Below are 12703 nucleotides of genomic sequence, written 5' to 3'. Positions count from 1 at the left end.
TCTTCTTGATTCTGCTACTTCATGTCAATTCAGTTAGGTCTTTCTATGTTGCTCTGAATTCTCCATGTTTCTCATTTCATAAAGCACAGTAATATTCCATTATATCCGTGTATCACAATTTGTTTAGACACTTCCCTATTGATGGGTAGTTACTTTGTTTCCAGTTCTTTGCTATCAGAGAAAATGTTCCTATGAATGTTCTGGCATATATGGGCTTTTTTTTTCCATCTCTGCCCTCCTTGGCATATGCATCCATTGGTGAGTCAAAAGGTACAAACATTTTAGTTACTTTTTTTTAAAGCGTTATTCCAAACTGCTGTCCAAAATGACTGGACCAATTCATAGTTCCATCAACAATGTATTCATTTTCCATATCCCCTCTAACTTTGACTAATTCCATCTTTTGTTCTCTTTGTCAGTTTGCTAAGTATTGTATGAGGTGCAAAGTCAGAGTTGTTTCGATGTTCATTTCCGTTTTTATTAGTGATTTGGAGCAATCTTTCATGTGGTTGATGATTGTGATTCTTCTTTGAGAATCCTTTGTTCATGTTCTCTGACCATGTACCCATTGGGGAATGATTCTTGGTCTTACACATTTGCATTAATTCCTCATGCATCTTGACTATCTGAGCCTTATCAGGATCTTACCCCATCTCTCTTTTTTTGGGGGGGATGCTCTGCAGTGTTGTTGCTGCTAATAATGATAACAATAGCTAGCATTTATGTAGCACCTTTAGGTTTGCCAAATGCTTGACAAGTATTATCTTATACGATCCTCACAACAACCCAGGGAAGTAGTATCCCCATTTTACAGATGAGGAAATGGCGGCAGACAGAAGTTAAGTGACTTACTTAGGATCACACAGTTAGAAAATGTGATGCCCAGGACCAAACCCAATCCTCCAGATGTTCTCTGAGCAGGGCAGAGGGCAGTGAGCCTATCACCTCCTATGTTCTGAGCATTAAACAGTAATATTATACATAGTATGGTCTAGGCTGTTAGCTCCATTACTGGGCATATCATACCACTGACTCATTTTGAGCTTGTAGTCCACACCAACTCTCAGGTCTTTTCATAGAAAACATTTTCTAGCTAGGCTTCCCCCATTCTACAGTGGTGAAATTTATTTTTTGAACCCAAGTGCTGAACTTCACATTTATCTCTCTTGAATTTCATCTTAGTAGACTCAAACTATATTCCTACCTGGTAAGGCCTTTTTAGATCCTACCTGTCTTTTGATGGGTTAGCTCTCCTTCCCAGTTCCATGTCACCTGCCAATTTGATAAGCATGCCTGCCATCTCTGCCTTCTTCCACATCATTGGTAAAAAAAAAAAATGTTGACTAGCACAGACTGATGGGGCACTACACTGAAGACCCCTACCCAAGGTGATCCACCTCTGCTGTTAATGACTCCTTTGGGGTCCAGTCATTCTGTTGATTCTGAGTTTGCCTAACTGTGTTGCATTTAACACACAAGATAATAACAATGAGAATGGGGATGTCATCTATGGATAATGGGGGTGGAAGATGGAATTTCTGGGTTATTTAGCCAGGGCACCCAGATTCACTGTGGGGAGAACACAGATATCTAGGTCACCAATAGGAAAATGAACTAGGAAAGATCACCAGGGTCTCAGGCATGCCCATTTCACCCTCTAGAGCCAATCAAAACACTGTAAGCCACTTTGTATTGGGAGGTAAAAGAAAAGTTTATTGGTCAAATGTCACAAAGTTTGTTTCCAGAGGAAATGTGTTGGATTTTAATTCTGTGGCTGAGCCTGATGCCCAGTGGCATATGTAACTATGAGGAGGCAGGTATGGGATCCCACAGCTTCTTAGGACAGCCAAGAGGTGAGAAGGAGGTCTGCAGAAAGAGTGGGATTTGTAGGAAGGCAGTGGGCCCGCTGTGTGTGTGTGGGGGGCTAACTATAGCAAACAGTGTCAGGAGTTACATTCCCAGGACCGGGTCAGCAGCAGCATGAGGTCAACAGCCTGGCTCACCTGCCTTTTCTGAGGGAGGCCTGAGCTCACTCCTGAGGGGGCACATGGTGGCGATGAGAGGGAAGGCAGACCCAAGTGCAGGGAGGGAGCAGGGGACCAGCAGAGGCGCACAGCTCTGGGAAGAACAAGGCTCTCTGCAGCTTGAGGTGGAGCTAGGAGGTGAGCTAATGAGCACTTATGCAGCACCGAGTGTGTGCAGCACTCCTCCACCATCTGAGAAGTGTGGCACCTTCTCTCTGCTCTTGGAATCGAGGAAGGGCAGATGAAGCATCAGCGGAGGAAGGGCACCGAACAGCTCTCTCAGCAAGCAGGGACCCTGCAGGGAAGGCCGCAGAGGAGCACTAAGAAGGCACGGAACCATCTGATGAGAAACGGGCACATGGGGCGGGATTCCAAAGGGGTGATGGGGCAAGGGCAGAACAGCATATGCCAGGCAAGGAAGCAGAAAGCTCAAGTCCCCTCATCGCGGACCTTGGCGAGGACGTTGGCGAGAGGCTGCTGGGAAGGAGGGGGCAGGGATGGAGGGCCCTGGGCAGAGGGGTTTGCAGGCGGCAGTCTGTCTCACTGCTGGGTGGCCTTGGATGGTCGGCCAAGATGCTCATGGTGGATGCAAGAAGCATGAGTGAGGCTTTGCAGGTCCTGGTGTGGGGAGGTAGAGAGATGACCGTGTTGCTCCTGGAAAAGCATTCTGCCGGGTGTGGGATGGACCAGAGTAGGGACAGGCTCCCCACCGGCACTGGTCAGCGCTGCTCTGATTACGTGTCTGTTCACTTGTTCACGCTCCTGGAAACTCTGCATCCATCTCTACCCGGGGGGCCCAGGGAACATGAAAATCTATCCCGGGGATGGGACTAGGAGGTCGATCATCTGGACTTCTTCAGGACTAGTGTGGGGGCGAGAAGGGGGAAGCCCTCTGGGAGCACCGTGATACGCCAGTTACGCCTCACCTAAGGGCGATGCCGAGGTCTCCCCTCTAAAAGCGCCTCTGATATGGATCTCTCTTCGTACCCTACATGCACTCTCTCTCTCACACACACACGCGCAGAGTGGGGAACTACTTGGTACTTGCAGAAGCATCGGAAAGGTTCGGCTGCGGCTCTGAGTCTTTCTGCGTTCTTGTTCTCTGTTAGCACCATTAAGAGTTAAGATTATTCCTGTTTGTGGTTCAACATGAAGAATCCAGACTTCCACTTCCTTGCTTGGCCTGCAGGGGAGCCCCAGTTTTATGGGACCCCGCCAGGCCGAGGCGTGGAGTTACCCAGAGGAGAGGAGCAGGGCCGCATCGCAGGTGTCTGTGTACATCTGTGTTCGGGGGTCAGGGCGGGGTGGGGGCGAGATGGAGCGCTTGGGACACGTGCCTTCGGAAACCTTGGGGGAGCTAGCAGATCCATCTAATGAACCTGTCGAAGAAGCTGGGCTGGGCCAGGCTGTCGTAGTCCTTCTCTTGGAAGATGGCGGACCGATCACCCAAGCTGATCTTCAGGAGGAGGTCCATGTCCACGTCGTTCCCCAGGGCCAGCACGGTGGGCACGACGTCCTGCTTGCGCATGGAGTGCAGGGACTCGTTCAGACTCATCTCCCCGGTGATGCCGTCCGTGATGAAGACGAAGGAGAGCTCGGCGTTGCGGCGGGCCCCCGCCTGCTGGTCCATGACGATGTTGTTGATGGCGTGGATGATGCCGGTGCCGATGTGGGAGAAGGAGTTGAGGTATCGGATGTTGCTGAGGGCGTCGTGGATCACCGTCAGGTTGGAGGTGAGCGGGAAGACGACTTCCTGCTCCCGCTCGTTGCCGTACTGGAGGAGGGCCACGCGGGCATTCATGGGGTCGTTGTGTCGCCGCGCCAGGGTCAGCCGCCGGGCCACCTCCTCCACAAAGCGGTGGGCCTTGTGAAAGTTGCGCTCCCCGATCCTCTCTGAGCCATCCAGCAGGAAGACAATATCGACAGGCCGTTGGGTGCACTGGGCTACGTACAGTTCTGGGAAGGAAAGGAAAGATTCAGTGTCGGGCAGGAAGGAAGGGCAGCTCCAAGCAGGGGGGAGAGGACAGAATGCCGGCTGTCAAGTCTAGAGTCCTGCCTGGCTGAGAGCTGAGATGTCTGTTGAGGGATGGTTGGGGACACGTGAGGATCTTGGAGAAGGTGGCATAGGGCTCTGGAATGCATTGTTTCTGGTCAGATTATGAGCCAGGCCCAGAAATGTCTGCCAGAAGAACCCACCCCCCTTTCCTCACTGCCTGCATCCAGATAAGAAGTTCTGGGGCCTCAACCAACAGCTCTGTGTGAATACCCATCACTTAGTCCCATGGAAGACAAGTGAGGCAGAGATCTGGGGCTAGAGCATGACCCATTTCTGAATCAGCAGGTGTCACCTGGTATCACACATTATCTCATTTCCCTGAAAACGTAATGAATATTTTAGGGGACCCATCATGTGGAGGGAACATGCTATGGTGGAGAGAGTAAGGAAGACTTGGGTTCAGATCCTGCCCTTGACACATACTAGCTGTGTGGCTATGGGAAGGTTACTTAACCCTTCAGTGCCCTAGTCAGCTCCCTAAGACGACACTTTTCTGATAAATTGCCAGTCTGCATCAGCAAAAGGAGTGTCCACATCAGGAATAAATCACAGGTCCAGTCTAAAACGTACCCATCCCATCCCAAATGGTATTTCCCCCACCTGACTTGTTTAGTGCCCTTTCCTCCCTCCCCCTCACCAACCAATCAAACCCCAAATGTGCCAGTGGCCAATGGTCTACAAGAGGCCCTTTAGGCCCTTCTTAGTACGTCAGCCCAATTTCGAGGTGCCCGTCTCTGTTCCTCCTACATACAGCCTTCTAATAGTAAGTGTCAAGCGTTTGGTCTGAGGCCGAATTGGAACTCGGGTCCTCCTGACTTCAGGACCGGCGCTCTATCCACTGCGCCACCTAGCTGCCCCAACCTTCTAATAGATTTAAGTCAACCCAGGAAGTATTTACCAAGCCCCTATTATGTGCAAAGCAAAGGCCTCCTCTTAGTTCCTGTGATAAAACTGAAGGTAGCATACACTTCGGAGCTCACAAAACAATAGCAGGAATGCTAGAATGCTCCAGCTGTTACAGGACATGACTGGGGAGATGTCCTCAAGCTCTGGGGCCCCCATTGCCTTGCTGAAATTGGGCTGTTGGGCAATGGCCTGGGAAGAAATCAGATACTGAAAAAAAAATCATCTCATGCCCCAGCTGCCCACTTTATCAACCAGAAAGTCAGTCTCCCAATTTTGTCCATCCCCAGTCTCCCCTCTGGTTACCTTTCCTTCTCCAGGCTGCCTCTAGTCTTCATTTTAACCTGATAGTAAAGACAGCTAAGTGTGGCTTCTGCGTCCTTTCTGATATAATAGAAATATGCCAAGGTAGACATGAGAGCCAATACATTTCAACGGAACTCATTCATGTTCATGGATGAGAACATTTCATTCTTTTCCCCTTTGATTTTTTTCTTGCCTTTTAGTTAATTATTTCCCAGAAGTGGGGTGAATCTCTCTTTTAAAAATTATACCTAGAATTTCATGGATAGAAATAGAAGGAGCTCGTAGTGAGAAACTTCCTCTGCCCATGCAGGGTGATACCTCTGTACCTGACAACGTCTTAATGGGCAGACTGAGGCAATGGGAGGATGAGTGACCCCCCATCCCCACTGGGTCACATAACCAGTAAGTGTCAGAGGCAGGATTTGAACCCAGACTTTCCTCCCTCTGAGGCCAACACTTTATCCACTAGAGCAAGCTGCCTCTGATGATTCTTTTTCAAATCCACCTCTGCAGAATATGGCCTCCCTGAAAGTGAAGGAGGGTAGAGAAGGCCTTTCCACACTGGGAAATGGCTGTGTTTGCTTCATCTGCCTGTTGGCATTGTTCAGGCCACAGAGAAGATAGAGCACTTGGTTCAGAAGAGGGAAACCCACGTTTGTATTCCAGCTCAGCCACCAGCTGACCTGCAGAAGCTTAAGTGAGTCCCTTCACTTAGCCATGCGTCTGTTTACTCCTCTGTGACAAGAGGCAGTTAGATGAGATGATCTCAAAAGCCAATGACTCTCAGGAACTGTAATTAGACGGAATTAAGGGGACCACAGTCAGATGCACCCATTGTTGGCCTTTCTGTTGGCCCTGTAGAAAGAATCCCAAGCTCTCGGACATTTGGTATAGTGGAAAGAGCAAGGGGCTCGGAGTCAGAAGACCTGGGTCCATCAGGTCCTGGTTCTGCTTGTAAAGAGCTGTGTGCCTGCAGACAAGTCATCTGCCTCTCTGAACCAAATTTCTCCTCTGTAAATGGGGTTAATTACACCTCTTCTGCCTCCCTCGTTGAGGTCCCATGAGGTTCAGACGACATCCTACATATAGAGCCTTTGTAACCAACCTCCTCCCCTCACTAGTCACTGTCTTGATGGGAATCCTTTGAACGGGAGCAGCTTGGCCAAGGCTCAGGCACCACTGCATGGCCAATGCTGCAGGGTTTCGAGTTTTCTCTCCTTTTGCTGAATCTAACTGGGCTCAGCTCAGCATCCTTGGAAGTTGACAGGAGGAAGCTGCTGCTGTTGGACCACTTCCAGCCTGCCCTCTGCATTCCTACTGGCTCAGACACCCTAATCATTAACGAGCTTATGAAAGATTGAAGTTTCTGCCTAAGAGTCAGCCCTGGATGGAGAAGCTGGCTTCAGATGTCCTCATCCTTTGACCCTCCCTGATGCAGCCTTGAGACTTCCCTTCCCCTAGGGAAATGGCACGCAAGCATCCTCCCATTCATCATTTTCTTTCAAGTGGCCCACAACACACGTGGCCAAGACATGGCTCACCACAAGAGAGACACGCAGTAACCAGACAACCAGAGCTTCAGCTGCATTTTCTGTCAACATATTAATGTACATGCAACATACAAAAGACAAAGAGATTCACATACAAAGTGACGTACAGGCAAAGAAAGACACGAGGACGAGTCCCTGGGCTGTCCTCCCTCGAGGGAGGACAACTCTTCAGATGCCCCTGGTTTCATGCCTGCTGTAAGACTTCTTTTAACCCCTCATTAGTTATAACAATTGACAAACCAGGAAACTTCCAGAGGGGACCAACCCAGATTGTGTAGTCTTGAGAACATAGCCTGTGAAGGAACTGAGGATGTTGGGCTTGGAGAAGAGAAGGCTTACGCAGATGTGACAGCAGATTTCAACTACCTGAAAGGCTGTCAATGTGGACAGTGTGGGTGATGTTCTGCTTGGCCCCAGAGGGCAGAGAGAACTAAGCTGGGGATGGAAGCTGCCAAGGGGCAGATTGAGGCTGGCCGTCAAGAAGAGCTTCCCATCAGTGAATGCCATCCAGAGATAGAGCGAGCGCCCCACGAGGCTGGATGTCCACTTGCTGGGGTCATTACAGAAAGGTCCTGGTCAGGCATAGCTTGGATTGGAGGTCCCTTCCACCTCAGAGGTTCTATGATTCACCATTAAGCCCTTCTCTGAAGCCTCATCCCAGCTTCGGAGATGATCCTGGGTTCTTGAAGGCTATCTCAGTGGAGGCCAAGCTCTGACAAGTCCACCCCAACTGGAAAGGCCTGGAGTATGGGGCCATCAATGACCCCCGTGGAGCCACAGTGGGGGCTGTGTGTCCTTTGTCTGAGGACCAGTCTAGCTGAAGTGAGAAAAGCTCATGACCAGGGGCTTGCCCCCAGGTGGCACATCTTGGGGAGCCCCAGCAGGTCATGAAGACTGACCACCAAGGTGTCAAGACTGTGCTCTGAATCATCATAGGGGGAACTCCCACCAATAATGACAGATATGGGTATGGGTCAGAGGTCTCTGCAGTGGCTCTGTTCAGGGACCCTCCCCTTGGGGGAGGCATGTTGCTCAATATTCAAGGGTAGCACCAAAGAAGTAAAACAGCAAATAGAACACAACACAGAAAAAATCACAGACAGTCACAATGGAAACCAGGTGGAGAAGGTATACAAAAACACACATGGCCAAACCGGAACCATAGTGAACGCCTACTTTCTTCTCTGACCTGGCAGGAAAATCCACAAAGAGCAGCATTTGCAAAAATGGGCCAATGAGGCTCCAGGAAGGAATGCTTAGCACTGGAAAGTGAGTTACCATCCTCACTGCTGTCACTATTCTGAGCACCAAGAAGTGTTTTGCACCATGTGCCCCCAAAATTACAGCCAAACCAGAGAATCACGGCATTTCCTGGACACAGTTGCCACACTGGACTGGGGGAATGGTCAGGGGGCTCTCCTCACCTACATTCCAGGCTATGCCCACAGTATGTCAGATATGTTGATTGACATCAGGGTGAAGGGTGAGAAATGCCAACTACTGCTGGGCTCTTTTCAAATGACCAGATGTCTGCTGGGTCGTCCAGCCAGATGGGGACCTCATTCCTTAGCTGTTCAAATGGTCTGGCAGTGGTGGATGACCAGGCATCCTAGATTTGGGAAAAGGAGCCCTGAGGTTTCAGGGACTTCTCCAAAGCTGAATTCTGAATTTTGTGGCACAATTTTGTTGCCCTGATTTATTTCAATAAATATTATACCACATAAATTTGCATATCACATCCATGTGGAGCTAGGCTTTTATCCAGTCCCTCATTTGCAGTGTAAATGTTAGCTTATTTCATGATGTCATTGGGGAATTTTTTCCATGTCATTTAAAGATGATTCCTATATAAATCTATTTATATAACACCTTTGTCTATGTCTAATATATATTTAAAAGTATATATTATCAATATGCAATGTCCAGTCTAGACTTGTTATCTCACCCATCCTTCAGGCTCACTCAGAATCACGGGGAGAGCCGATTTCCCAAGGCATTTTCCAATATAGAACTCCGTCCCCTGGCTGACTTGATTTACCACTCCCATGTCTAGCTGCAATCCTTGCTGCCACATTGTTGAGAGGGATGGTGGAGTGAGATAACTAGATCTGGCTGTACATGACATAGCCTGACTATGGACCCCAGGAGCACCACCTATTCTGCGTTGGGCACTTCAGCAGAGAGCTAGCACTGTTTCCGGGTCCCCCACAATGTCCCTGTGCACCATCTTAAACGTGTCAATGAACAAGTCCATCCAGTCCTGCCTCTCGTCTCCAGTGGCAAACTTGGCTCGCTCAGCTGTATAGACCAAGACCGCCACCAGCTGGGAGTACGCCGCGGGGTCCTGGCTGTGCTTCGTGGAGTTTAGCAACTGTTCGATCAAGGGGATGGTCCTGGGAAAAGATATGTCGGGCCCTTCTTCTGTGCGGAGGAAAGTAACTGGGATTTCGCCGCTAGGCGGCCCCCCATCTGCAAGTGAGTGTCAAAAGTAGATTTTAAGGCATTTTGGCATTGGTGGTGTCCCTGACTACTGGTCTGAGGGATAGTGTGACCAAAGTGACAGTCCATTGACGTCAGGGACGGAAAGCACTCTGAAAAGGCTTAAGGCAAAGCACTGAAGGCAACTGAATCTGCCCTTGGCCACAGGAGCTGGTCTGGCAGGGTCAGGTCAGGGCGCCATGGGATTTAAGAGCTGCCAGAGACCTTGGAGATTTCTCTAGCCCAACCTCCTCATTGTACAAGCATGGAAACTGAGGCTTAGATTAGAAAGGGCCTCACCCAAGGTCATAGAGTTAGTTAGGGACAGAGCCAGGAGGATAATTCAGGACTGCTAAAAGCATGCTGATGCTGAGACAAGGCTTCATTAATACGTGTAGATGGTTAATTGGATCTCTCCTCTTATGGGCCATTCATGGCTGTTGCCTGGAGCTGACGAGGAGAACCTCAGAAAGCCCGTGCTGGCCTTCTCTCACATATGTGTGCCATCACACAGAGATGTATGTGAGCGGGTTGGAGAGCTCCTTTCCTTGGTGGGAAGTGACTAGGCCCTACTGAAGGTCTTGACCCTGGTTAACGAAGAATTCACTTGGGCTGCATAGATGCAGAGTGGGCTGCTGCCTTCAGGAGTCCCACAAAAAGTTACTGGTCTAAGGAAATCAATGTGGACTTCGACAGTGTCTACATAGCAACACAAGGATTGGTCAGTTCACTCAAAAATCCAGGTTATTACCTGGGTCTTTGCCTGTTTGCTGCCAAAAGGCAAGCTTGGGTGGATTTTTTACTCAAGTTATACCTTGAAGGTATGTAGACCCAATTAGTCATATGCTATTTTGATTAAAAATTGCAAATGTTAATTTAATTTTAAATTTAAAATAAAAAACCAAAACTATTTTAACTTAAAAAATGGTTAACTCTATTTGGGAGCTTTGGGGGAATGGATGGGCCATCTAGGCCTCTGGCCATTCTTTCTCTCTTTCATTTTGACTTCTTTCCATCCCATTGAGGACAGAAGGAGCAGGGTAAAGGACAGGGCCCAAAATCAGCATCTTTGGGAGCTGCTGACATGAACGTAGGCTTGCCTCTGGGCAGCTCCTTAGCACTTTGTTATTCTTGAGAAGCACAGTAACGAATTTGGGGAGAATATGCGTCAAAATGGCCAGTCTGTGTCAGGCAGACAGAGCGGCCAGTTGGCCGATTTTTCAGCTGGTTTGGTGACTTTGTGGGTGCTGTCTAATTCTTGGCATGGCAGGCTAGATATCGGAATACTTTGGGGCATGTACATGAGGGCAATGAGTCCATAGGTGGCTAATTTCTAGCTGATAGATTCTTTGTTCTGGGGAGTGGGCCAGCCCCCATGACTGTGAAGAAGAGAGATTCAATTAGACCCAAGTCACTGGGGCAAATTCAAATAAGAGGGATGTAACTGGCAGGAGTCACTCCAGCCAGCGGCACCATTGGTGACCAACAGTAGCTTAGTGGACATGAACATAGGATTCTGGAAGGACTCTGAGAGCACATGGCTGGTTACAAAGCAAGGCGCATGATCTATGCCTTGGTATGCAAAACCAGAGCTATTGCTTTCTCTTGTTCCCTGAATGTCATTATTTATGCTGATTACTGTCAATAATTACACTAGATAGGCTGTAAGCAGGAGGGCGAAAGGGGTGACTCACCTCCTATTTTATCACTTCCTATCGGGTCCCTGTGTAGGATTTGCTATCTCCATCCACAGTAGCCATTGGGTAGAACATGGTACTCACGTGATGATGGAGGGTAGATCACCCCTTCTGTTCCCAGTCACAGACTGTGGCCAGTCATCTTGCAGATGCGTGCTATTAGTCATGCCATTAGAGGGAAGTGGGGAGGGGGAGCGTCGATAGGACAGTGAAAATCCATCCCCACTGCTGGGGATGCCCCAAAGCACACAGCCCATCAGAGGTACAGAGCACAGATGTGCTGTCGCCAGATGCACCATCACCAAAGCAGACAAGCTCCATGAAGTCTATCCTGGAAATCGCCTGACAGTCTGCCCCTTGGTGGAGGGGGGATAGGGCTAAAGAGGCATCAAAGCTTGGCATGTGTTCCTATAGGAAGGGCACCAGGAACTTCCGACTGGAGCCTTTCAGTCTGCATCAGCGAGGGGAGGAGGCGTGGAGGTTCTGTTTCAATGTAAGCCCATATGGGAGAAGCTGAAGCTCCTCAGAGAAGCCCTGGCCTCTGTCCACAGCAGAAAGGAAAGAACTAGGGAGTGAATTTGGGAGCCTAGGCTCTGTTTACATTCCACTGTCGGGTTCTGTTGGCTATAAGTAAGATGTCTGGCTTGGACTCAGGCCATGAGTGATGGGCACCATAGAAGAAAGGATTTTCCGCCTTCTACTAAGTCCTCCTGGGGATAGGGGGTAAGCTTGGGTTCTCCAAGTCTGGGCCAGCAAAGGACCGGACTGTTAAGCTGGAAAGACTTTGATTGTGTGGTCTACGATGGACAATGCCTTGTCACCAGATCGGCCTGAAGGGATTCACTTTTTGGTCCCCGTGACTTTGAAGACCCACAGAATTATGGCTGAGATTTAGAGCTAGAAGGAGCCCAGAGGCCATCTAGTCTAACCTCTGATTTTATATGCTAGGCAACTGAGGTTCAGATCAGAGCCCCCAACTGTGGTCTCCGGCCCAGGCAGGATGGGCATCAGCAGAGGCCATGGAAAGATGAACATATTTGAATGGAGCGGCCCTGAGAGAGCCCGCATTGTTCAGTTCTGACCCTGCAATACAGGCTGGCATTTAAAACTGCACAGGCTCCTTTCCAGGTAGAGAGGCCAGCAGAGCCCAGCAGAGCCCAGTGCACCTTTTCAATGTGCCAATTGATTGTCCTCCCCGGAGGCTGGGGGGAACCAAATCTTTGTCAAAGGTCTTGACTTTTCAAAGCACTCCTCCCCCGTGGCTTCATTTAGCCTTAGCAATAGCCCTGGAAGGTACTCGGGCAGGTGTCATCAGCTCCTTCCTACAACTGAGGGAACCTGGGCTCAGAAAAGTCCTGCCTAAGGCATCCTGCCTGCTTCAAAACAACATCGGGACTCAAACCCGTCTCTTGATGCCGGCCTTCCCGGCTGACAGACAGTCTTTAGCCAGCGCTAGTATCTCACCTCCACACTCTGTCTCCCTCTGCTCCAGACACTGCCAGTGCCTGCCCTGGAAACAGAGCCAGAGCCAAACTGAGGAATGACCCCAGGACTGAAAACCCCGCATCCTCCACAGCCTTTGGAAAATCTCAGTTCCAAACTGCTAACGGAGGCTATGCACCAACACCGCAGGGAGGCTCAGATGGCGTCACACTTGTAGTTCAGTGCCTCTTGGTGGCCCTGGTCTGA

General features: G+C 49.6%; 1 protein-coding gene across 2 annotated transcripts in view; it reads right to left on the bottom strand.

Annotated features, from left to right (window-relative positions):
- Nucleotides 1-1686: 1686 nt before the first annotated feature.
- Nucleotides 1687-12703, bottom strand: part of COL6A2 (collagen type VI alpha 2 chain) — a 47672-nt gene continuing 36655 nt past the window's right edge. Inside the window, exon 28 of one of the 2 annotated variants that reach the window (XM_020973335.2) lies at nt 1687-3980. In XM_020973335.2, the coding sequence (XP_020828994.1) occupies nt 3382-3980 (599 nt within the window). In that variant the 3' untranslated portion in view covers nt 1687-3381. Of the gene's footprint in view, nt 3981-8500; nt 9309-12703 lie in introns of those variants that run through there. The other variant, XM_020973337.2, reaches the window with a different exon arrangement.

This window comes from Phascolarctos cinereus, unplaced genomic scaffold, assembly GCF_003287225.1.
Source record: "Phascolarctos cinereus isolate Bilbo 61053 unplaced genomic scaffold, phaCin_HiC Scaffold_5;HRSCAF=322, whole genome shotgun sequence".
NCBI classification, from domain to species: domain Eukaryota; kingdom Metazoa; phylum Chordata; class Mammalia; order Diprotodontia; family Phascolarctidae; genus Phascolarctos; species Phascolarctos cinereus.
This window is presented reverse-complemented; position numbering and strand designations above follow the sequence as displayed.